Raw genomic sequence first — 24,976 nt, 5'->3', positions numbered from 1 at the left:
AAAAAAGAAGGAGGAGAGAAAAAAATGGCACATGCCAACACCTCTCAGGAGAAAGTTCCTTGTCTCTCCAGCACACTCCCTAAAATTAGTCAATGTATCACCTTCACATATAACCTCTGTAATTTTCAAATTGCTGCCTCTGTCCCAGGACTCAGAAAGAACACAACCTGGGTTTCCTATACCCCTTTGGCTCTTCGAGACATTAGCTCACTGGTTTTCAATGCCAAATGTTACAGTTGCTCCTCTTCCTGGTGCAGGTCTCCCAGGCTAGGTCTTCAGGGACGACCTCCATAGTTGTGATATCCCTCCAACTTGTGAGTCACTGCGCTGGAAGTGTGGGGTAGGGTAGATCCTGACTAGACTTAGCCTTGACTGCTCCTACCCATTTCAATGTGTTTTTTTCTTTATAGCTGTAGTTGTAGAAAATCTGTTCTGCTAGTAGTCAGGTTGTTATTAGAAATAGCTGTTCTAAATGCAGTTGTAGTTCTGGTGTCAATGAGAGGAGGTAAGCTTAGGATCTTCCTACTTCGCCATCTTTAACTTGAAGACAGGAGACTTGTTCTTGAATGCCATTTTAGCTTGTCTGCAAAATGCCATTCCTCATGATTGGTGCACGCCCCCCAAAGATATGTGTCTCAAGATGAGATCACTGAGTCACACTATATCTTTTTTCTTGGAAAAATAAATTGTATATATATATTGAAGTGTGTAAATGTGTATGTATATATTTGAAGGGGGAATATACAGTTGACCTTGGAACAAACAATACAAAATACAAAATTTTTTTTATTGATGTAAATTTATTGTGTTTACATAGATTCAAGTGTTCCACTGAATATATCCCCCCCCAACCCTGTGTTCCCCTCAACATCCCCCTTGCCTTCCTTCCCCCAATGCCCTCCCCCCTTCCCTCCAGGATTTGCTTTTCTGTTCTCTATAATGCTGTGTTATGTATATATAATTTCACCAATCTCTTTTCCTTCTCTGAACCCATCCTCTCATCCCCTTTCCCTCTGTCCGCATTCCCCTTGGTCCTTTGATCCCTCCTCTGCCTCTATTCCGTTCCTCAGTTCACATTGTTCATTGGATTTCTCAAATGAGTGAGGTCATATGGTATTTTTCTTTCTCTGCCTGGCTTATTTCACTTAACATAATAGTTTCCAGGTCCATCCATGTCGCAAAAGGTAAGATTTTCTTCTTTTAATGGCCCCATAGTATTCCATTCTGTATATATACCACTGCTTCTTAATCCACTGGTCCACTGACGGACACTTGGGCTGTTTCCAGATCTTGGCTATTATAAACAATGCTGCCATGAACATGGGGGTGCATTTCTTCTTTTGAATCAGTGATTAGGATATATTCCTAAAAGTGGGATGGCTGGGTCAAAAGGCAGTTCTATTTTTAATTTTTTGAGGAATCTCCATACTGTTTTCCACAGTGGCTGCACCAATCTGCTTTCCCACCAGCAGTGCATGAGGGTTCTGTTTTCTCCACATCCTCACCAGCATTTATTTTGTATTGTTTTGTTAATGAGCGCCATTCTGACAGTTGTGAGGTGATATGTCATTGTGGTTTTAATTTGCATTTCTCTAATGATTAGTGATGTTGAACATTTTTTCATATGCCTGATAGCCATCTGTATGTCCTCTTTGGAGAAGTGTCTATTCATGCCTTTTGCCCATTTTGATTGGATTATTTATCTTCCTGTTGAGTTTTACAAATTCTTTATAAATTTTGGTTACTAACTCCTTAACAGATGTATTGTCGAATATGTTCTCCCATTGTGTAGTTTGTCTTTTTATTCTGTTCTTATTGTCTTTGGCTGTGCAAAAGCCTTTTAGTTTGATATAGCCCCATTTGTTCATCCTGTCCTTTTCCACTTGCCTGTGGAGATAAATCCGCAAATATATTGCTGTAGAGATGTCAGAGAGCTTACTGCCTATGTTTTCTTCTAAGATGCTTATGGTTTCACGGCTTACATTTAAGTCTTTTATCCATTTTGAGTTTATTTTTGTGAATGGTGTAAGTTGGTGGTCTAGTTTCACTTTTTTGCAGGTAGCTGTCCAAGTTTCCGAACACCATTTGTTGAAGAGGCTATCTTTACTCCATTGTATGCTCTTACCTCCTATGTCAAATATCAATTGTTGCCTGACCAGGCGGTGGCACAGTGGATGGAGGGTCGGACTGGGATGCGGAGGACCCAGGTTTGAGACCCCAAGGTCGCTGGCTCATCTGGTTTGAACAAAGCTCACCAACTTAGGCCCGCAGTCAGGGCACATATGAGAGAGCAATCAATGAACAGCTAAGGTGTCTCAACGAAAAACTGATAATTGATGCTTCTCATCTATCTCTCTCTGACTCTCTCTCTGTCTCTGTAAATAAATAAATAAATAAATATCTTTATAAAAATATCAATTGTCCATAAAGGTGTGGGTTTATTTCTGGGTTCTCTGTTCTGTTCCATTGATCTATATGCCTGTTCTTATGCCAGTACCAAGCTGTTTTGAGTACAGTGGCCTTGTAGTATAAGTTGATATCAGGAAGTGTGATACCTCCCACTTTATTCTTCTTTTTCAAGATTGCTGAGGTTATTCGTGTTTCTTTTTGATTCCATATAAGTCTTTGGAATATGTGTTCTATATCTTTGAAGTATGTCATTGGTATTTTAATAGGAATTGCATTGAATTTATAAATTGTTTTGGGTAATATAGACATTTTAATGATGTTGATTCTTCCTAACCATGAACACGTTATATGCTTTCACTTGTTTGTATCTTCCTTGATTTCCTTTATCAGTGTTTTTTAATTTTCCGAGTATAAGTCTTTAACCTCCTTGGTTAAATTTACTCCTACGTACTTTATTTTTTTTGTTGTTGCAATAGTGAAGGGGATTTTTCCATAATTTCTCTGTCTGTTCATTGTTGGTGTATAAAAATACCTCTGACTTCTGTGTATTAATTTTATATCCTGCCACCTTGGTGAATTCACGCTCCGGAAGCGTGTCATATCACTTGTTACGGCTAGCAGTGACAAATATGGAACCGGACATTGACCATCTCATTAGCCAAAAGCAGGCCCATAGTTCCCATTGAAATACTGGTCAGTTTGTTGATTTAAATTTACTTATTCTTTATTTTAAATATTGTATTTGTTCCCGTTTTGTTTTTTTACTTTAAAATAAGATATGCGCAGTGTGCATAGGGATTTGTTCATAGTTTTTTTTATAGTTCGGCCCTCCAACGGTCTGAGGGACAGTGAACTGGCCACCTGTGTAAAAAGTTTGGGACCCCTGATCTAGTGTGTCCTTTAAGTCTGCTGTTTCTTTGTTAATTTTCTTTCTTGAGGGTCTATCCAGTGCTGTTAATGGGGTATTGAAATCCCCTACTATTATAGTATTGCTGTTGATCTCGCCCTTTATGTCCATCAAAATCTGCTTTATATATTTAGGTGCTCCTATATTAGGTGTATAGATATTTATAATGGTTATATCTTCCTGTTGGATTGCTTCTTTTTTAAAAAAGGATTTTTAGCCTGACCAGGCGGTGGCACAGTGGATAAAGCGTTGGACTGGGATGCAGAAGACCCAGGTTCGAGACCCTGAGGTCGCCAGTTTGAGCGCAGGCTCATCTGGTTTGAGAAAAGCTCACCAGCTTGGACTCAAGGTCTCTGGCTTGAGCAAAGGGTTACTGGGTCTGCTGAAGGCCCACGGTCAAGGCACATATGAGAAAGCAATCAATGAGCAATTAAGATGTTGCAACAACAACAACAAAAAAAACTGATGATTGATGGGCTTCTCATCTCTCTCCATTCCTGCCTGTCCCTATCTGTCCCTCTCTCTGACTCTCACTCTGTTTCTGAAAAATAAATAAATAAAAGAAACATTAAAAAAAGGATTTTTATTTATTCATTGAGAGAGAGAGAGAGAGAGAGAGAAGGAAGGGGGGAGGAGCATGAAACATCAACTTCCATATGTGCTTTGACCAGGCAAGCCCAGGGTTTCGAAACGGTGATGTCAGTGTTCCAGGTCAATGCTTTATCTGGTTCACCATCACAGGTCAGGCTAGATTGCTCCTTTTATCATTATGTAGTGACCTGCTTTATCCTTGACTATATAGCCTTTCTTTTTAAGCCTATTGTCAGATATAAGTAGGCTACACTAGCTTTTTTTTTTCATTTCCATTTTCATTAAATATTTTTTCCATCCCTTTACTTTCACTCTATCTATCTTTTGTTTTGAGGTGATTCTCTTGTAGACGGCATATGTACAGGTCCTGTTTTCTTGTCCATGCACCTATCCTATATTTTTTGATAAGAGCATTTAATCCATTTACATTTAAGGTAATCATTGATATGTAGTTGTTTATTGCCATTTTATTCTTTAAATCTACATTACTCTTTTACTAGATTTTTTCCCTCTTTGTTCTGTTTACAACAGGCCCCTTAGCATTTCTTGCAGCATTGGTTTGGTTGTAATGAGTTCCTTTAGTTATTGTCTGGGAAGCTTTTCATTTCTCCTTCATTTTTTTTTTTTTTCTCTGAAGCTGGAAACGGGGAGAGACAGTCAGACAGACTCCCGCATGCGCCCGACCGGGATCCACCCGGCACGCCCACCAGGGACTACGCTCTGCCCACCAGGGGGCGATGCTCTGCCCCTCTGGGGGGGTCGCTCTGCCGCTAGAGCCACTCTAGCACCTGGGGCAGAGGCCAAGGAGCCATCCCCAGCGCCCGGGCCATCTCTGCTCCAATGGAGCCTTGGCTGCGGGAGGGGAAGAGAGAGAGAGGAAGGAGGGGGAGTGGTGAAGCAAATGGGCGCTTCTCCTATGTGCCCTGGCCGGGAATCGAACCCAGGTCCCCCGCATGCCAGGCCGACGCTCTACCGCTGAGCCAACCGGCCAGGGCCTCTCCTTCAATTTTAAACAATAGCCTTGCTGGATAAAGAAGTCTTGGTTGTAGGCTCTTGTTCTGCATTACTTTGAATATTTCTTGCCATTCCCTTCTGGCCTCAAGTGTTTCTGTTGAGAAGTCAGATGTCATCTTTATGGGGGCTCCTTTGTAAATGATTGACTGCTTTTCTCTTGCAGCTTTTAGTATTCTTTCTTTATCTCTTAGCTTTGGTGTAGGTCCCTCTTTATTATTATTTTTTTTTACAGAGACAGAGTCAGAGAGAGGGATAGATAGGAACAGACAGACAGGAACAGAGAGAGATGAGAAGCAACAATTATCAGTTTTTCATTGTGACACCTTAGTTGTTCATTGATTGCTTTCTCATATGTGCCTTGACCGTGGGGCTACAACAGACCGAGTAACTCCTTGCTTAAGCCAGCGACCTTGGGTCCAAGTTGGTGAGCTCTGCTCAAACCAGATGAGCCCATGCTCAAGCTGGCGATCTCAGGGTCTCGAACCTGGGTCTTCTGCATCCCAGTTCGACGCTCTATCCACTGCGCCACCGCCTGGTCAGGCTGGGTTCCTCTTTAATAGGATTTTCTGAGCTTCTTGAACTTGTGTGATTTTTCCCCTGCATCAATTTAGGGAAGTTTTCAGCTATGATTTCTTCAGTCAAGTTCTCTATCCCTTCTTATTTCTCTTCTTCAGGAACCCCTATTATAACAGATGTTGTTTCTCCATGTTGTCACAGAGCTCTCTTAGAGTTTCCTCAGACCTTTTGATCCTCTTTTCATTTTGCTGTTCTGCTTCCTTGCTTTCGCTTATCTTGTTCTCTAAATCATTGGTCCCCAACCCCTGGGCCGCAGACTGGTAGTGGTCCGTGGGCCATTTGGTACAGGTCCACAGAGAATGAATAAATAATTTACATTATTTCCATTTTATTTATATTTAAGTCTGAACGATGTTTTATTTTTAAAAAACGACCAGATTCCCTCTGTTACATTCGTCTAAGACTCACTCTTGACGCTTGTCTCAATCAAGTGATACATTTATCCGTCCCACCCTAAAGACCGATTTGTGAAAATATTTTCTGACATTAAACTGGTCCATGTCCCAAAAAAGGTTGGGGACCACTGCTCTAAATCACTGATTCGATCCTCTGCTTCATCCAGCCTGCTTTTAATTTCTTCTAGTGTAGTCTTTATTTCTGATATTGTGTTTGTCATTTCTGTCTGATTCTTTTTTATGATTTCAGTGTCATTTTTCTTTTTTTTTTTTTGTATCTTTCTGAAGCTGGAAATGGGGAGGCAGTCAGACAGACTCCCGCATGCGCCCAACCGGGATCCACCGGACACACCCACCAGGGGGCGATGCTCTGCCCATCCGGGGCATCCCTCTGTCACGACCAGAGCCACTCTAGCGCCTGAGGCAGAGGCCAATGAGCCATCCCCAGCGCCCAGGCCTCCTTTGCTCCAATGGAGCCTTGGCTGGGGGACGGGAAGAGAGAGACAGAGAGGAAGGAGAGGGGGAGGGGTGGAGAAGCAGATGGGCACTTCTCCTGTGTGCCCTGGCTGGGAATCGAACCCGGGACTCCTGCACGCCAGGCCGACGCTCTCCCACTGAGCCAACCAGCCAGGGCCTTCAGTATTCTTTTTGATATCAGCTATCTCTTTGTTTAGGTGCTCACTTTGTCCATCTATTGTTGCTCTAAGATCCTTGATCATTCTAACAACCATTATTCTAAACTCTGCATCCAGTATCTTGGTTATTTCCATGTCATCCAGTTCTTTTTCTGGGGATTTCTCTTGTTAATTCATTTGAGTAGCACTTCTGTCTTCCCATTTTGTCTCTGTATAGACTGCTCCTTTGGATGTGTTGTTTGTGTAGCTAGCGGAGTATAGGGTTGGTGTTGTCTGCCTCCAACTTTCAGTTATATTATTTCTAAATTTTCTTGGGATGGGCCCTGATGCTGTTTTAACTATCAGCTGCACTCCTAGGCTGGCTTTTATCCACTCTTGGCCAATGTGTGTGTGGCATCTTTATTTCTGAAGTGAAGTTTTTCCATCGGCCCCCCCTCTGTCTACTCCTCCTCAGGCACTTGGGCACCAGCATGGGCTTGCGGGCTGTAGCTTGGGCTCCTCTGTGGGCTTGGGGGACTCCCTGCCTCGCTGGGCTCTGCCCTGTGGTGTGAGGGCTGCATCTCCGGTCTCTGCCCCCACGGGTGTGAGGGTCACTGGGTTCTACCCCTCTCCCTCGCAGTGCAGGCCTCCGGGCCCCACCTTCGCTCCCCCCACCTGTGGGTGCCTGGGATGCCTTACCCCGCTGGGGTCTGCCCCACCTTGGGGGGGGTTATGCCTTGCCCCGTAGGTTTTTGCCTCTGGAGACCATGGGAGGCCTCTTCCACTCCGCTCCTGCTCCCTGCTGCTGCTGTGTGGGTTGCCTCACTGGGCTCCGCTTGGGGCCGCCGCAGCCAGGCCCTCCCGCCCTTGGGACGGTACTCAGCAGGTTGGGGGAGCTGTGTAGCCCAGAACTCAGCACTCAAATCCTGTGTCCCTGATGTGTCCCCTGCTTCTAAGTGTCTCTGCACTGACTGGCGCAGGAGAGCCTCAGCTGGGTGGGGTAATTGCTTCCCTTTGTTAGCTTGGTTCTCCCAGGAATGGGCACTTTAGATTTTGGAGTGACTCAGTACAGTGGTCAGAGTGACTGTACCCCACAGTCTCTCCCTGTGTCCCTGTGACTACACTATCCTCTCACAACCCCAGTCCTCTCGCTGCTCCCGGAGCCCCAGGTAAGTGGCTGTGAACGAGGTTTTACTGTGCTGTCCCTTTAAGACAGAGCCTGGATGTGAGAATACTGTCTGCCTCTCGCAAACAGTAACTCGGCTCTTTTTTCAGCTAACTACTGTTGGTACGCCTCCTCTAGTCTCTGGGACTCCAGGCTGGGGTTCCGGTCCTGCGGATGAGGGCCCACCACTCTCCAGGAAACCTACCCCACTGTGAGAGACAGGCCGCCTCTCACTCCTGGGAGCAGGGCAGCCCTTTCCGCATCTTTGCCTTTCTACCAGCTCAGTGTGGTTCCTTCGGTGATGCTTGGTTATAGATTCCTCTTAGTTTAGTCCAAAGTTGATTTTTCAAGATGATTGGTCTTAAGTTGTAATCCACTTTGGTTCTGGGAGGTGGGAGTTGTAATGTCCGCCTACTGTGTCACCATTTTCCGTCTTCCAGATTTTTTTTCAATAAATACCTATATTATCTTCCTTCCTTCCTTCCTCCCTTCCTCCCTTCCTCCCTTCCTCCCTTCCTCCCTTCCTCCCTTCCTCCCTTCCTCCCTTCCTCCCCTCCCCTTCCCTCTCCTTTCTCCTTTCTCCTTTCTCCTTTCTCCCTCTCCCTCTCCCCCTCCCACTCCCTTCCTCCTTTTTTCCTTTTTTCTTTTCTTCCCTCCTTTTCCTTCTTTCTTTTTTCCTCCTTCCCTTCTTCCCTCCCTTTCTCTCTTTCTTTCTCTCTTTAATTTTAGAGAGAGACAGACAGGGAGATAGATGGGAAGCATAACTTGTGGTTATTGCACTTCAGTTGTTCATTGATTGCTTCTCATATGTGCCTTGATCTGGGCGGTGCCGTGGGGGGGGCAATTCAAGCCAACAACGGTGGGATCATGTTGATGATTCCATTCTGAAGCTGGTAACCCTGCACTCAAGCTGGTGAGCCCATGCTCAAACTGGTGACCTCAGCGTCCCAGGTCTATTGTGCCATTACTAGTTAGGCTTTAATTTTTATTTCTTGATTTTAGAAAGCAGAAGGGAGAGAGAAATACTGATTTATTGTTTCACTTACTTATTATTCGTTGATCTTATTTGTGACCTGACTGGGGATCAAACCCACAACCTTGGTGTAATGGGACAGTGCTCTAACCAATTAAGCTATACCTGGTCAGGGCTCCTGTACCATTTTTGATCTGTGGTTTGGAATTCATAGATGGGGTAGACCAACAGTATGCACTGATCTATGCCATTTTTTGTAGGGTGTTTAAGCATCCGCAGATTTTGGTATCTGGGTGGGTCCTAGAACCAATCCCTCATGAATACTGAGGGTGGTTAAGTTTTGGGAAAGTCAAAGTTATACACAAATTTTCAACTGCACTGAGGTCAGTACCCCAAACATCTCTGTTGAAATATATTTCAAGGAAGAAATTTAAAAATATTTTTAATAAAAAGTTCATGTTGTTAGGTTAGGTCTGGCTTTCTCAAGCTCAGCTTTATTGACATTTAGGCATGATAATTCTCTGTAGTGGGAGTATTCTATGCATTGTAGGATACTTAGCACCATCCCTGGCTTCTAACCTCTAGATGCCAATAGTGACAAATATGTGTCCGGATATTGCCAAATGTCCCCTCGGAGGTAACATGACTTCCTGTTGAAACACTGGGTTAGATGATTCACAGGCCTCCTTTTTGGTCTACTTTCTATACCTAACAAAATATGCTTCTCAAATATAAGATTATGGGTTTTTTTTAGATATTTTCAATTTTAAAAATATTTTATTGACTGATTTTTATAGAGGAAGGAAGGGAGAGAGAGACAGAAACATCCATCTGTTCCTGCATGTGCCCTGACCAGGGATTGAACCAGCGATCTCTGTGTATTGGATAATGCTCTAACCAACTAAGCCAGGGGCCCCCAAACTACGGCCCATGGGCCACATGTGGCCCCCTGAGGCTATTTATCCGGCCCCTGCCACACTTCTGGAAGGGGCACCTCTTTCATTGGTGGTCAGTGAGAGTACCAGAGTACTGTATGTGGCAGCGCAGCAAAGCGCAGCATTGCTCACGTACAGTATTACTTCTGGTGACGCGGGACGCACGCGTCATGGCTCCGGAAGCATGTCATATCACTTGTTACGGCTAGCAGTGACAAATATGGAACCGGACATTGACCATCTCATTAGCCAAAAGCAGGCCCATAGTTCCCATTGAAATACTGGTCAGTTTGTTGATTTAAATTTACTTGTTCTTTATTTTAAATATTGTATTCCCGTTTTGTTTTTTTACTTTAAAATAAGATATGCACAGTGTGCATAGGTGTTTGTTCATAGTTTTTTTTATAGTTCAGCCCTCCAATGGTCTGAGGGACAGTGAACTGGCCCCCTGTGTAAAAAGTTTGGGGACCCCTGAACTAAGCTATCCAGCCATGGCAAAATCTTCACTTAAAAAAAAAAATTTTTTTTTTTTTCCTGAAGCTGAAAACGGGGAGAGACAGTCAGACAGACTCCCACATGCGCCCAACCGGGATCCACCCGGCACGCCCACCAGGGGCAACGCTCTGCTCACCAGGGGCGATGCTCTGCCCCTCCGGGGCGTCGCTCTGCCGAGACCTGGGGCAGAGGCCAAGGAGCCATCCCCAGAGCCCGAGCCATCTTTGCTCCAATGGAGCCTTGGCCCCTTGGGAGGGGAAGAGAAAGACAGAGAGGAAGGAGGGGGTGGGGGTGGAGAAGCAAATGGGCGCTTCTCCTATGTGCCCTGGCCGGGAATCGAACCCGGGTCCCCCACACGCCAGGCCGATGCTCTACCGCTGAGCCAACTGGCCAGGGCCTTTTCTTAATTTTAGATAAACTTATTACCCAATCTTTAAACTCACAAAAATTTATAAAGAAGGAAAAACTATTCCTCAAACTTCAAATTTAAGTCATTTTCCTGTTAAATTATATTGAGTGTTAGATTATAATACTTAGTAAAAAAATCTAGTTCTGGTAGATGTGAAATATTCAGGTGAGGGCAGTTATGTTTAAGAGCAATAAATATAAAGTCAAGATTTTAAGACATAGGTCAGATTCCAGTGGGCTGAGAGACTGAATGTGTTTCAAAAGCTTAGTGTGGCTTTCTTTAGACCAGGGGTTGAGAACCTATGGCTTGCAAGCCAGATGTGGCTCTTTTGATGGCTACATCTGACTCGCAGACAAATCTTTAATAAAATAATAACGTTAAAAATATAAAACATCTCATGTATTACAATCCATTCATTTCCTACCACTTATGTTCATGGTTGTAGGTGGCTGAAGCCAATCACAGCTGTCCTCTGGGACAACACCAAATTTTTATTGGATAATGAAAACGTACACAGGTCGTTGTATGGCTCTCAGGGAATTACATTTTAAAATATGTGGTGTTCATGGCTCACTCAGCCAAAAAGGTTCCCGACCCCTGCTTTAAACATTGGGCCTACACAGTAAGAGCTCCCTAAGAAAAGATTGGCATCCAGATCTAATCGCTTCTAGGTCATCCTGGTGGATGTTTGCTTCATGTTTTCTCTTTCCAGCATGGCAGAGTCTCTTCAGAATTACCTGACTGAAAAGACTGAAAAAGATTTTGTTAGTATTGCAGGGGAGATAATAGAGACAGGGGAACAAATCAATTGTAGTATGAGGTCATATATATATATATATATATTAGTATGTAAGAATTAGTTGGCTTACAAAAAATTCTAATTATATTTGACATTTGAAGCTTCCAGGGATAAGTTTTTTGTATTTCATATAGTTCAATTGCCTCTTCTTCACCACAGATATCTTTGTATTAACATTGTGATAAATTATTTGCTTTGAAATAAAGTTACTTAGTTATCCGTCTCTATTATAAGTTGCAAAACTCTTAAACTTTGAACTGTATAGCTATTCAACTGTATAGAGAACTATTATCTCAGATAATGTGCTATAGCACATTGATATAAGATATTTAAGAGAAATTAGCATCTGTTGTACATGTGGATATATTTAATAAGCAACATCTATGTTATTGTTAGATTTGGTACCTTATGTACTCCTTAGTTTTGAAACTAGGAATTGGGTATTTATTATGTTTAACCTAATGTATTAATTTTTCTTAGGTAAGAAGGCAAACCTAGGCAAAAGTATAAGCGTGCACACACAACATGGACCAGCAACAGAAGTTGCAGTAGAGACCACCATACCTAAACAAGGACAAAATCTATGGTAATGTGAACATTCATCTGGCTGCTCTTTTTTTGTCTTTCAATGTGGAGAAAGTATTTGATATATTAACACCAGTGAGTTAGTGATCATTTATTAAAACCATTTTGTGTGACTTTGATTTCTTTTTTCTTTTTTTTTTTCTACGAGGATAGAGAGAGAGTCAGAGAGAGGGATAGATAGGGACAGACAGACAGGAATGGAGATAGATGAGAAGCATCAATCATTTGTTTTTCGTTTCAACACCTTAGTAGTTCATTGATTGCTTTCTCATATGTGCCTTGACTGCAGGCCTTCAGCAGACCGAGTAACCCCTTGCTTTAGCCAGCGATCTTGGGTCCAAGCTGGTGAGCTTTTTGATCAAGCCAGATGAGCCAGTGCTCAAGCTGGCTACTTCGGGGTCTTGAACCTGGGTCTTCCACATCCCAGTCCTATGCTGTATCCACTGCGCCACCGCCTGGTTAGGCTGACTTTGATTTCTTAGATAAGGAAACTCATCTCTTTAAGAGCAGACTTGATTTTTTGATAGAAGTATTTGTTTGTTCTAAGGTTTGGAATTATGTATTTTCCCCTTGTATTGTAACCTAATAGATCAGGGGTCCCCAAACTACCGCCTGCGGGTCACATGCGGCCCCCTGAGGCCATTTATCCGGCCCGCCGCACTTCCGGAAGGGGCACCTTTTTCATTGGTGGTCAGTGAGAGGAGCATAGTTCCCATTGAAATATTGGTCAATTTGTTGATTTAAATTTGTTCTTTATTTTAAATATTGTATTTGTTCCCGTTTTGTTTTTTTACTTTAAAATGAGATATGCACAGTGTGCATAGGGATTTGTTCATAGTTTTTTTTATAGTTCGGCCCTCCAATGGTCTGAGAGACAGTGAACTGGCCCCCTGTGTAAAAAGTTTGGGGACCCCTGTTATAGATCTTACATAGCATTGGAAGTGCTTTTCAGCCTGTTTGCAAATAGAAGAACTATTTAGGATTTTCATCTTCAGTATTTAAAAAAAATTAAGTATTGTATACAGAATCTTCCTTTGTGTTAATTCTGCCTTTAGGCAGGGAGTTAGGTTTTGAAAGGGCCTTTACTTTGTGACTGTATTAATTACTTGAGCTATGATCACCTCTGGTTTAATGACCATTTATCTTTTATGTTTGGATATGTTTACTCTTTGAAGGTATAGGACAAATGTACCTATTACCTTGTTTCATTATATTTTAATAGGAAACACTGGTTCCATTGTCCATAGATAAAGTTAACATTAGGCATGGAAGTAGTAAATTTAGTTAGTGTGAGCAAATTTGGAATTCTGCTCTCCCAGCTCCCACCATCAACCCTGCATCCTTTCTTAGTATTTGACTTTTTTTCTACTCAGAATTGTTCAGATCTCTTTTGCCTCTACAGGTTTTTATGTGATAGTCAGAAGGAACTGGATGAGTTGCTAAGTTGTCTTCATCCTCAGGGAATTAGAGAAAGCCAACTTAAAGAGAGATTAGAGAAAAGGTAAGGATTTTCATCTTGTTTTTCACATTTCTCTTCTGCCTTAGATAGTATAAATGTCTTAGGTTTTTAATTTTCAAATTTTTATTATTATATTTCTTTTCTTGATATTTTCTTGTCACATCATAGTTATTTGGGGAAAAAATGCATTTAAGCCATGTATATGCAGGGTAGTAGGATTAGTCATTGAATAATGCATGCCATGCACTACACTGAGAGCCTCTTTGAGTTTAGGCTGCCTTGCAAATGCAATTCCACATCAGATGGTGATGAAAAGTATTGTCAGTATTCAGAATAGCCAGCCTAAATGTCCATCTGATAGATAGATGTGGTTCATATATTCATAAATTAAGCCATAAAAAGGAATGAAGTACTCATACATGCTACAACATGGATGAACCTAGGAAACATGCTGAGACAGAAGCCAGATATGAAAGACTATATGATTCTATTTATCTGAGATATCCAGAAGAGGCAAATCCATACACAAGAAAGATTAGTGGATGCCAGGTAATGGAAGATGAGAAGAATTGGGAGTGACGGCTAACAGATATGATGTTCCTTTTTGGAGTGATGAAAATGTGTTGGGATTAGGTAGTTTTGATGGTTCCACAACATAAAAACCACTGAAAATGTGGTTTAAATTTTCTTTAAAATTGTGAGTTTAATCTTACACAAATTACATCTCAAGAAAAAAACAAAAACTGTACAAAATTAGCATCAACTCCATGTAGATTTGCTAGTGTCCTTTCCTGTTCTGGCCATTGTTTCTATCAAAGCCAGGACAAAGTTGTGGCTTAAGGTAACCTGTAGTTTCTCATTGCATGTTTTCATGGTTGAATTTAGGTATGGTTAAAGAGAGAGGAAAATAGCACTTACTACATGGCTCTACAATTTTGTCAGACTTTTGTGAGTGATAACAAATATCCTATTGGTTTTAGCCCACTGCTTCATCTGAAAAATTAAATTATATTCAGAATTATGCTATATTGATACAGGTGTGATTAGGAAAATCAAGAAAAACAAAGGAAAATGTCAGTACACAGAACCACAAAGTAATACAGTTCTATGATGTTCCTTCTGTTTAAAATATTTTCTAGGTACATGCAAGGGATTAAAAAGACTTGTTTGATTTACTAAATATGAACAGATTAAATCCTCCCATTAAAAGGTTAGAGATTGTGAGGATTAAATACAAAGCTTAAATACTTTTTTCTTTTGGTTTTGTTGAACATTAGGAAAGAACCCACCTTGTTTTGTTTTGCTTAGTTTTGAACTTTTTAAAAGCTGTTAAGCAATACATACAGTTTTGGGGACTCACTGCTCTTTACTTGACATCAATTTGTTTTATATCTGAGCTCTGTTTTCCTTTCTTTATATTATTCTATGATTAATAATATTTGTGAATCTACCCATTTATTTATCTATTCTTTTGTTGGTGGTTATTTGCATTGCTTCCCTTCCAGGGGCGTGGCCAAGGACATATGATAATGATGTGTCACAAATCATTTGAGGTTCAAATTCATTTATTTATTTTTTTAAAAAGCTCTTTATAAGAAAGTATGTTAAGTGATGAAGGATATAAATTAAAGGGTATGGAGTCAGTTAATAACTCAATTAAAAATTTTTTTGAGTATAGAAAAGGATACTAGGCCAGTTGAAAACATGAAGCAAATTTTTTCGTTCTATCCATTGAACATTTATAAAAATCGGTCATATACTTAACCACAGAAACAATCTCAACAAATTAAAAAAGTAGAAAGTTTCAGGATACATTCTCTGATCAGATTGTAATAAAATTAGAAATAAACTCTTTAAGGATGATTAAAAAGATCTTAACTGGTAAGTTAAATATATTTTTCTATTTTACTTAAAGAGGTAAAATAGCAGGGAAATTATCTTGTATATAGAAAGCAATGAAAAAATCTTTTATAAGAACACCAGTGGGGCCTGACCAGGTAGTGGCGCAGTGGATAGAGCATCAGACTGGAATGTGGAGGACCCAGGTTCGAAACCCTGAGGTCGCCAGCTTGAGCATGGGTTCACTGGCTTGAGCGTGGGATCATAGACATGACCTCCGTGGTCGCTGGCTTGAGCAAGAGGTCACTTACTCTGCTGTAGCCCCATGGTCAAGGCATATATGAACAATTAAGAATTGATGCTTCTCATCTTTCTCCTTCCTGCCTGTCTGTCCCTATCTGTTTCTCTCTGTCTCTGTCACACACACAAAAAAATAATGAAGGAAAAAGAAAACCAGGGGGCCTGACTGGTGGTGACAACAGTGGATAGAGAAGCAGTCAGTGAACAACTGAAGTGATGCAATTACAGGTTGATGCTTCTCATCTCTCCCTTCCTGTCTTACTGTCTCTCTCTTTTCTCTTCAAAGAAGAAAGAAAACCAGTTCGGCATAATGAGGTCATATCCAGAGGAAAATAATATTAAAAACCTTTATTATTAAGAAAGAATAGGGAACTTAATACTCAATCTACATGACCTTGAGCTTCATTTTTCATTTAGTGTAGGAAGCAAGCAGTGAAACTTAATGGTCCATCACCAGGGTAGAGACTCTTATTGGAGTCTTTTTTGCTGGGACCTCAAATGTGTAATCTTTAGTATAAGAGTGAGTAAAGGTCCTTATGTAGGTTTTCAATGGAAATCATTTTTCTTCTGTGTTGTAAAGATTTCAGGCAGGTTAACATAAAGTTATCTTGGATTGGTAGCAATTCCTGGCATCTGACATAAGCAAATGCACATTCTCTCTGGAGGAGCATATCTTTTCTTAGAAAAGCCCGGGGTTTCCTGCAATCTCAGTGTTCTAGGTCAACGCTTTACTCACTGCGCCACCACAGGTCAGGGCTTTCTTTTTTTTTTGCAAGAGATAGAGATAGAGAGACAGACAGGAAGGGAGAAAGATGAGGAGCATCAACTCAGTTGTGGTACCCTAGTTGTTCATTGATTGCTTTCTTATATGTGCCTTGACTGTGGGACTTCAGTCGAGCCAGTGACCCCTTGCTCAAGGCAGCGACCTTGGGATTTTGAACCTGGGTCTTCAGCAGCCCAGGCTAACGCTCTAGCCATTGCACCACCACCTGGTCAAGCTGGACAAGCACATCTTTAAAACAGGCCTCAAAGAATTCTTACAGATAAAATTCCAAGAAATTCCTGATAAAATAGTTAAAAATATACAAACTAGGTACCATGAATTAGAGCTAGGGAAAGCAACCCATTTCAGATACTGGAATTTATCAAATACAGAATAAGATAAGTTTTTATTGTTAAATTTTTATTTATTGATTTTAGTAAGACAAGAAGGGAGTGAGAGACACAGGAACATTAATTGATTCCTATATGTGCCCTGATTGGGATTGAACCGGCAACTTTTGTGCTTTGGGAAGATGCTAACCAACTGAACTATCAGAGTCTAAAATAAGTTTGTTTTTAAAATGAATCAAATATAGAGCAATTTGATAATTTATGCAAGAAATGGGAGATTTTTAAAATTAACCAAGTAGAGATGAAAAAAATCTAAATATGTTTTACAGAAATAAAACATTTTATTCAAGTAATTGAAATTTATGGACCAGTTCAAAAGTTTCTTTATTTCCCCTCCTTTTCACCACAACTTTTTAGGTACCAGGATATTATTCATTCTATTCATCTGGCCCGGAAGCCAAATTTGGGCCTAAAATCCTGTGATGGCAACCAAGAGCTCTTAAACTTTCTTCGTAGTGATCTCATTGAAGTTGCAACAAGGCTACAAAAGGGGGGTCTTGGTTATTTGGAGGAAACATCAGAATTTGAAGCTCGGGTAAGAACATATGAAAACACCCTAAGAGGCATATAATATTCACGAAAACCCAATTTGGAATTGTTCCCTGGTACTGTTTTTGCTTTCTCTGATGATCCTGGAAATCATATATTTGGGTTTATCTCGAGAGACATGTGGAACTAAAAATTCTCTATGTATATGATATTTTTCCTTTGTCACCTTTTGATGGTATCTAAAAAAAAAAAAATTAATGGGGCTCTGAGCCTTTGTTCAAAAAGTGGGTTTTTGGCCCAGGCCGGTTGGCTCAGTAGTAGAGTGTCAGCCCAGCTTGTGGATGTCCTGGGTTTGAGTCCCAGCCAGGGCACACAGGAGAAGCGCCCATCTGCTTCTCTACCCTTCCCTCTCTCCTCTCTCTCTCTCTCTCCCCACCCCCCCTCCCGCAGCCAAGGCTCCACTGGAGCAAAGTTAGCCCAAGCGTTGAGGATGGCTCCATGGCCTCCACCTCAGGCACTAGAATGGCTCCGGTTGCAATGGAGCAATGCCCCAGATGGGCAGAGCATCGTCCCCTGGTGGGCATGCTGGGTGGATCCTGGTCAAGAGTATGTGGGAATGTGGGAATCTGTCTCTCTGCCTCCCCACTTCTCACTTCAGAAAATCCCCCCCCCAAAAAAAGAGGTTTTCTGTTAAGTTGAATAAATTCTAGTCCTGGACCCATAGTCCTATAACATTATTTAACATGTTTATTTTCATGTGATACCTGTGCTTTAAGGTCTGAAATATATTTGTATTCTGCTTTTACTCACTTTTTTTTTTTTAATATTATTTTATTGGTTTTAGAGGAAAGGAAAGAATAGGAGAAAATCAGGAACACCTGTTCCTGTATGTGCCCTGACCAGGGATTGAACCAGCAACCTCTGTGCTTCTGGACAATGCTCTAACCAAGAGAGCTATCTGGGCAGGGCTGCTTTTACCCATTTTTTTATGCCAGATTAACTCAGGAGATTTATGCTTATTTTGGACAACATTCATGCTGTTAAATGAGTACATATCTAGTCCTGTCATTTACTGCTCCATGGGACCTATAAATAGTGTGGGTAAAACAGTTCAAGAAATTTGACTTTCCACTCTAGGTAGGTTTTGGTGTCGAAGCTGGAGAGAAGATTGGAGAATACTATCCATCAGTTACTGTAAAATGTTTTTTACTGATTTTAATAATAAAGTCCATATTAACTCTGAACAATATCTGTGGGTCTTTTAAAGTGATTTATATGCATTATATCATGTGTATTGTTGTATCATTTCTTTTTAATTTTTCAATTACAGTTGACATACAATATTATATTAGTTTCAGGTGTGATTGTTGTGATTTTTTTTTTATGAATGATTACATTTTCTGCACCCATATTTCCTAATTGATAAACACTTTCCATTTTAGTCTGTATATTGCTTCAAGGTACTTAATAACCCATGGAGTTGAGGAGTTTAAATCCTCAACTGTCACAGTTTATATTTTGTTTTCTTTGCTATTAGAATTAGCAAATTATATAAGCATCTTTTTTTCCCCCTGAAGTTAGAAGCAAGGAGGCAGTCAGACAAACTGCCGCATGCGCCTGACAGGGAGCCACCGGCATACTCACCAAGGGTGATGCTCTGCCCATCTGGGGCCTTGTTCCGTTGCAGTTGGAGCCATTCTAGCACCTGAGGCAGAGGCCATGGAGCCATCCTCAGCACCTGGGCCAACTTTTTGCTCCAATGGAGCCTTGGCTCCAGGAGGGGAAGGAGATAGGGAAGGGTGAAGAAGCAGATGGGCGCTTCTCCTGTGTGCCCTGACTGGAAATCAAACCTGGGGCTTCCACATACTGGGCCAAATCTACTGCTGAGCCAACTGACCAGGGCCTAAGCATCTTTTTTTTTTTTTTTTTTTTAATTTATTTAATGATTTTAGAGAGGGAGAGAAAGAGGAAATAGAGAGAGAGAGGGAGAAACATCTGTTTATTGTTCCACTTATTTATGTATTAATTAGTTGATTTTTGTATGTGCCCCAAGTGGGGATCAAACCCACAACCTTGGTATATTGGGAGGGTGTTCTAACCCTCCCAATTACCTAGCTAGGGCTACATGCATCTTATATGTTACTTTTTTCTTTTTAATTAGTCTGGTAATGAAATCTTAGCAAATTCTTAGGAAAAGAATTTTAAATATTGTTGTGTTTTTTGTTTTGTTTTTCTTTCTTTCTTTTTTTTTTAAATGAGAAGAAGGGAGATAGACAAACTCTTGTGTGTGCTCCTACTGGGATTCATCTGGAGCCAATGCTCAAATCAACCAAGCTATTTTTAGCACCTGAGGCCGACAACTCTCAGACTAACCAAGCCATCCTCAGTGCCCAGGGCCAGTGCTCAAACCAATCAAGTCACTGGCTTGTGAGAGAGGAGAAGGGAGAGAAGGGGAAGAAGGAGAGGGGGGGAGAGAAGCAGCTGATCACTCTCTTATGTGCCCTGACCAACATCCATATGCCAGGTTGGTGCTCTATTCACTGAGCAAACTGGCCATGGCCATCTTTGTTTTTTAATGACTTTTTGCCCTAACCTTGTGGTGGCGCAGTGGATAGAGCATTGAACTGGAACACAGAGGACCTGGGTTCGAAACCCTGAGGTTACTGGCTTGAGTGTGGGATCATAGATCATAGACATGACCTCATGGTTGCTGTCTTGAAGCCCAAGTTCGCTGGCTTAAGTAAGGGGTCACTCACTCTACTGTGTCCCCAACCTCCCTGTTAAGGCACATATGAGAAAGCAATTAATGAACAACTAAGAAGCCGAAACAAAGAATTGATGCTTCTCATCTCTCTCCCTTCCTGTCTGTCCCTCTCTGACTCCTTGTCAAAAAATAAAAAAGGCTTAAAAAAAAAAAAAGCTTTTTGAAGAATTATTCAAGCCAAAATTACTTTGCCATTTTCAAATATTGTACATTTACTACAATATTTATTTATTTAGCAAATATATATCAATTACCTAGTTTGTGCCAAACCATGCCTTACTAACTTTGGGTTATCATTATTCTTTGTTTCTCTGTGATATCTTTTAATTGGCATTGTCTTACATGACTGAGAAGGTAGTGTTAGGCATTTAAGAGCATGATTTGGATCAAAGTGATATAACTTCTGTTTCCTCATTTATAAAGTAAATACAAGTGTTTTTTTTTTAATTTTTTGCCTTGAGACTGTAGTTTGTACATAAGAGGTACTCAGTTTACTGAATAAAAATAATGAGTTGCTTAACTTTCTTCAATGGAGCAAGTTTTCAGCATTTCCTGAGTTCCTTCACTGAGGAAATAGAAGTAGTCAGCTGCTTTTAAATGCATAAGCCATCCATAGAACTGAGGATCCCAGTCTTATGTCACCCATTGGTATCTAGGTTGATTTGAATTTAGCAAAGAATAGTCTCTGTTCATCTTCCTCTCAGCCTTTCTCTCAATCTGGTTTTAAAATCAACTCCTATAGGTGATTTCGTTAGAGAAACTGAAGGATTTTGGTGAGTGTGTGATTACCCTTCAAGCCAGTGTCATAAAGAAATTTCTCCAAGGCTTCATGGCTCCCAAGCAAAAGAGAAGAAAAGTCCAAAACGAAGATTCAGCAAAGACTGAAGAGGTGGATGAAGAGAAAAAAATGGCAGAGGAAGCAAAGGTATCTAGTTAATGAAGATATAGTTTTATGACTGTAGAAGAGTGCTATTTGTTTTTTAAATACTTTAACCCTGTGCTTTTTATAAACCCTGTTCCCTGGACCAATTTTCCATTTTTGTCACTTTCACTAAAGTTTGTGGTTTTCAAACTGGTATCTGGAGCATAGCCCTGCCTCTAGAGTTGGATTATGGGTCAGAATGTCCCACTTTCCCTTTCCCAGAACTGAATCCTTTTTTTAAAAGGTGGTCACCATTTTTAAGTTTTTTTAAATTGTCGTAAAATATGTGTAGCAGAGAATTTAACTTTTTTTTTTTTTTTCATTTTTCTGAAGCTGGAAACAGGGAGAGACAGTCAGACAGACTCCCGCATGCGCCCGACCGGGATCCACCCGGCACGCCCACCATGGAGCGATGCTCTGCCCACCAGGGGGCGATGCTCTGCCCATCCTGGGTGTCGCCATGTTGCGACCAGAGCCACTCTAGCGCCTGAGGCAGAGGCCACAGAGCCATCCCCAGCGCCCGGGCCATCTTTGCTCCAATGGAGCCTTGGCTGCGGGAGGGGAAGAGAGAGACAGAGAGGAAAGCGCGGCGGAGGGGTGGAGAAGCAAATGGGCGCTTCTCCTGTGTGCCCTGGCGGGAATCGAACCCGGGTCCTCCGCACGCTAGGCCGACGCTCTACCGCTGAGCCAACCGGCCAGGGCAGAATTTAACTATTTTTTACGTGTGCAGTTCTGTCATTAGGTATATTCATATTGTTCTGCAACTGTTACCATCATTCATCTCCAGAACTTTTTCATCTCCCCAAACTGAAACTACGTTCTTTACAAACATTAAACTACCCATTTTGCACTCCACCCCCACCCCCTGGCAACCACCATTTTCTTTCTGTGTTTGTGTATTTGACTTCTTAGGTACTTTATGTAAATGGAATCATAGAATATTTGTCCTTTTCTGACTGGCTTAAGTTCATCCACGTTGTAGCAAGTACCAGAACTTTCTTCCTTTTTAAAACAGATTAAGGTTCTATTGTACGTGTGTGAATATGTATGTATATGTATAAAATTACATTTTGTTTATTTGTCCGTGGGTGGATACTTGGATCACTCCCACCTTACGGCTGTTGTGAATAATACTGGTATGAACATGGGTGTACAAATATTTGTTCAAGTCCCTATATTCAATTCTTTTGGGTATATACCCAGAAGTAGAATTGCTGGATCATATAGGAATTCTCTTTACTTTCTTGAGAAGCTGCTATAACAATGTCTTCCTTAGTCATTGTGCCATTTCAGACTCTTAGCAGTAATGCACAAGGGTTCCAATTTCCTACATCTTTGCCAACACTTGTGTCCTGTTTCTTTGATGGTAGGCTAGGAAGTGGTATCTTGTGGATTTGATTTGCATTTTCTTAATGATGTAGTGATACTGAGCATTTTTTCCATTGCTTAATAGCTAGTTGTCTTATATCTGGGGGGCAAACATTTATCTAATCCTATGTCTATTTTTTTAATTGGTTGGTTTTGTTGCTGTTGAGTTGTATGGGTTCTTTATATGTTCTGGACACTAATTCTTTATCAGATATATGATTTGGAAATGTATTCTCCCATTCCATGAGCTGCCTTTTCTATTTATTGATAATGTCCTCTGATGCACAAAAGTTTTAAATTGTATTGTTCAACTTAACTGTTTTTTCTTTTGTTGCCTCTGCTTTTGTTGTCATGTGCAAGAAATCATTGCCAGATCCAATATGAAGCTTTTCCCTTGTTTTCTTCTACAAGTTTTATAGTTTTAGCATTTTAGCATTTGTGTTTTGATCCTTGATCCCTTTTTAGTTAATTTTTATAGATAGTAAGAGTCCAACTTCATGTTTTTGCATGTGAATGTCTGATTCCTTTGTTTTTTAATTTAAAAGTAGCATGCTCATTGTAAATAAACCAAATGTGAGACGTAAGTAAAATATGAAACAACTCCCATCCTAATTTCATTCCCTAAGAATATCACTCTAACAGTGTTTTCTTTTTTCTTTTTTTTTTTTAACAGTGTTTTCTTTATATATACAAAGATGAGTTTGGATTTTTTACTGAATGGAATTCTCTGCCTAATGTTCTGCAGTTTTTTACTCATCAAGATATCCTGAGTATCTGTCCCCCTTCCTATGAGTCCATGAAGATACTTGGTTTTTTCTTTTTTTGTGAGAGAAGCATCAACTTGTTATTCCACTTAGTTATGTGCTCATTAATTGCTTCTCATATATGCCCTGACCGGGGCTTCAACCACTGCCCTTGGGATTGAGCTAGTGACCCTGATGATTGATGTCCTTTTTTTTTTAAATGAGAGGAGGGGAGAAAGACTCCCACATGTGCCCCAACCAGGATCCACCTGGCAACCCCCATCTTGGGCTGATGCTCGAATCAATCGAGCTATTTTTAGTGCTTGAGGCCGATGCTCAGACCACCAAACTATCCTTGGCGCCCCAGGCCATTGCTCGATACAGTGGCTGCAGGAGAGGAAGGGGGAGAGAAAGGGGAGAGAAGCAGATGGTTGCTTCTCTTGCATGCCCTGACCAGGAATCAAGCCCAGGATGTACATATGCTGGGTAATGCTCTGCCCACTGAGCCAGTCAGCTAGGGCTGATGTTCATTTTTCTACATCCTAATTTTCTTACTGATGAATATTATGTTCTTTTTACATTTTTAGTCATTCAGTGATTTAAAAAATATTTTTAATTAAACTTATTGGGATGATATTGGTTAATAAAATTATATAGGTTTCAGGTATGCAATTCTGTAATACATCATTATGTCTGTATTGTATTGTGTGTTCACCACCCTAAGTCAAATCTCCTTCTATCATTATTTATCTTTCTATTTCTTCTTCTACTCCCACCTCTACCCCTCTTTCCCCTTGGTAATCACCATACTGTTGCCTGTCTGAGGTATATGTATATGTTTTGGGTTTTTTTGCTTAGTGCCTTCACCTTTTTCACCCAGCCTGGTTTTTCTTAATTAGAGTAATTAGCAGCTCTATTTTTGTCTGTTAGTGTATTAGATTTCTGCTTAAGATTACTTAAGAATTTAGCCTGACCAGGTGGTGCCGCAGTGGATAGAGCGTCGGACTGGGATGTGGAGGACCCAGGTTCAAGACCCTGAGCTCACCAGCTTGAGCCCAAGGTCGCTGGCTCGAGCAAGGGGTTACTTGGTCTGCTGTAGCTCCCCGGTCAAGGCACATATGAGAAATCAATCAATGAACAACTAAAGATCTGCAACGAAGAATTGATGTTTCTCATCTTTCTTCCTGACCCTGACTGTCCCTATCTGTCCCTCTGTCTGACTCTCTGTCTCTGCTACAAAAAAAAAAAAGATTACTTAAGAATTTATAAACTACATTAAGGGAGAGATCCCAGCCATTATCCAGGGACATACATTTTTCCATATTTTTTATTTTCCTTTTTCTCCCTTTTTTTCCGTAAACAGCTGGTGAAAGTTTGCTTATGCCAGTCACTGTGGTAGGTCTGCAGGTTACAATGATGAGTAGAAAGAAGCCAGAAGTCTGTGCCGTCAAGGAATTTAGTTTCAGTGAGAGATGGTTATAGTAGTGTGACAAGTACTGATGATAAAGAGCAATACTCATCTCACCAGGCATACCTAGGGGCGAATTAGAGAAAACTTCCCGAGATAAGAACGTATCAACTGAATTTTGAAGAATAAGTTAGAGTTAATTAGATCATGGAAGGGTGCATAGGTTGAACATGGCCTTGTCCTTGACAGCTGCCCTCGGTTTGCACAGAATAAGTGTACTCTCTTACACGGCTCACATATTTGAACAGTTGTCATGTACCCCCCCCCCCCCCCCAGTTTATTCCTGGGGCCAGGCGGTGATATGTGATAACAGGAAGATCATTTTGGGGAAGTCGTAAGCAGAGCAGAGAACTAAGATAAAGGTTTAACTATTCATTGTGATGTAGGCTCAGAGACTTCACTATCATACTAGGATTTAATTTACACTTTCTTGTCTACTTTTTTTTTTTTTTTTTTAATTTATTCATTTTTAGAGAGGAGAGTGAGAGGTAGGGGGAGGAGCAGGAAGCATCAACTCCTATATGTGCCTTGACCAGGCAAGCCCAGGGTTTCGAACCAGTGACCTCAGTGTTCCAGGTCAACGC

The 24,976-nt window shown here is 41.0% G+C and overlaps 1 protein-coding gene across 2 annotated transcripts in view; it reads left to right on the top strand.

Annotated features, from left to right (window-relative positions):
- The window catches only part of BAZ1B (bromodomain adjacent to zinc finger domain 1B), a 98,883-nt gene that overhangs the window by 56,625 nt on the left and 17,282 nt on the right, over positions 1-24,976 (top strand). For both annotated transcript variants that reach the window (XM_066382372.1, XM_066382373.1), the window contains exons 10-13: positions 11,763-11,868; positions 13,270-13,368; positions 16,996-17,173; positions 20,634-20,816. In XM_066382372.1, the coding sequence (XP_066238469.1) occupies positions 11,763-11,868; positions 13,270-13,368; positions 16,996-17,173; positions 20,634-20,816 (566 nt within the window). The remainder of the gene's footprint in view (positions 1-11,762; positions 11,869-13,269; positions 13,369-16,995; positions 17,174-20,633; positions 20,817-24,976) is intronic.

The sequence above is a fragment of the Saccopteryx leptura genome, chromosome 4, assembly GCF_036850995.1.
Source record: "Saccopteryx leptura isolate mSacLep1 chromosome 4, mSacLep1_pri_phased_curated, whole genome shotgun sequence".
Taxonomy (NCBI): Eukaryota; Metazoa; Chordata; class Mammalia; order Chiroptera; family Emballonuridae; genus Saccopteryx; species Saccopteryx leptura.
The sequence above is the reverse complement of the archived record's forward strand: the minus strand, read 5'-3'. Positions and strand labels throughout refer to the sequence as shown.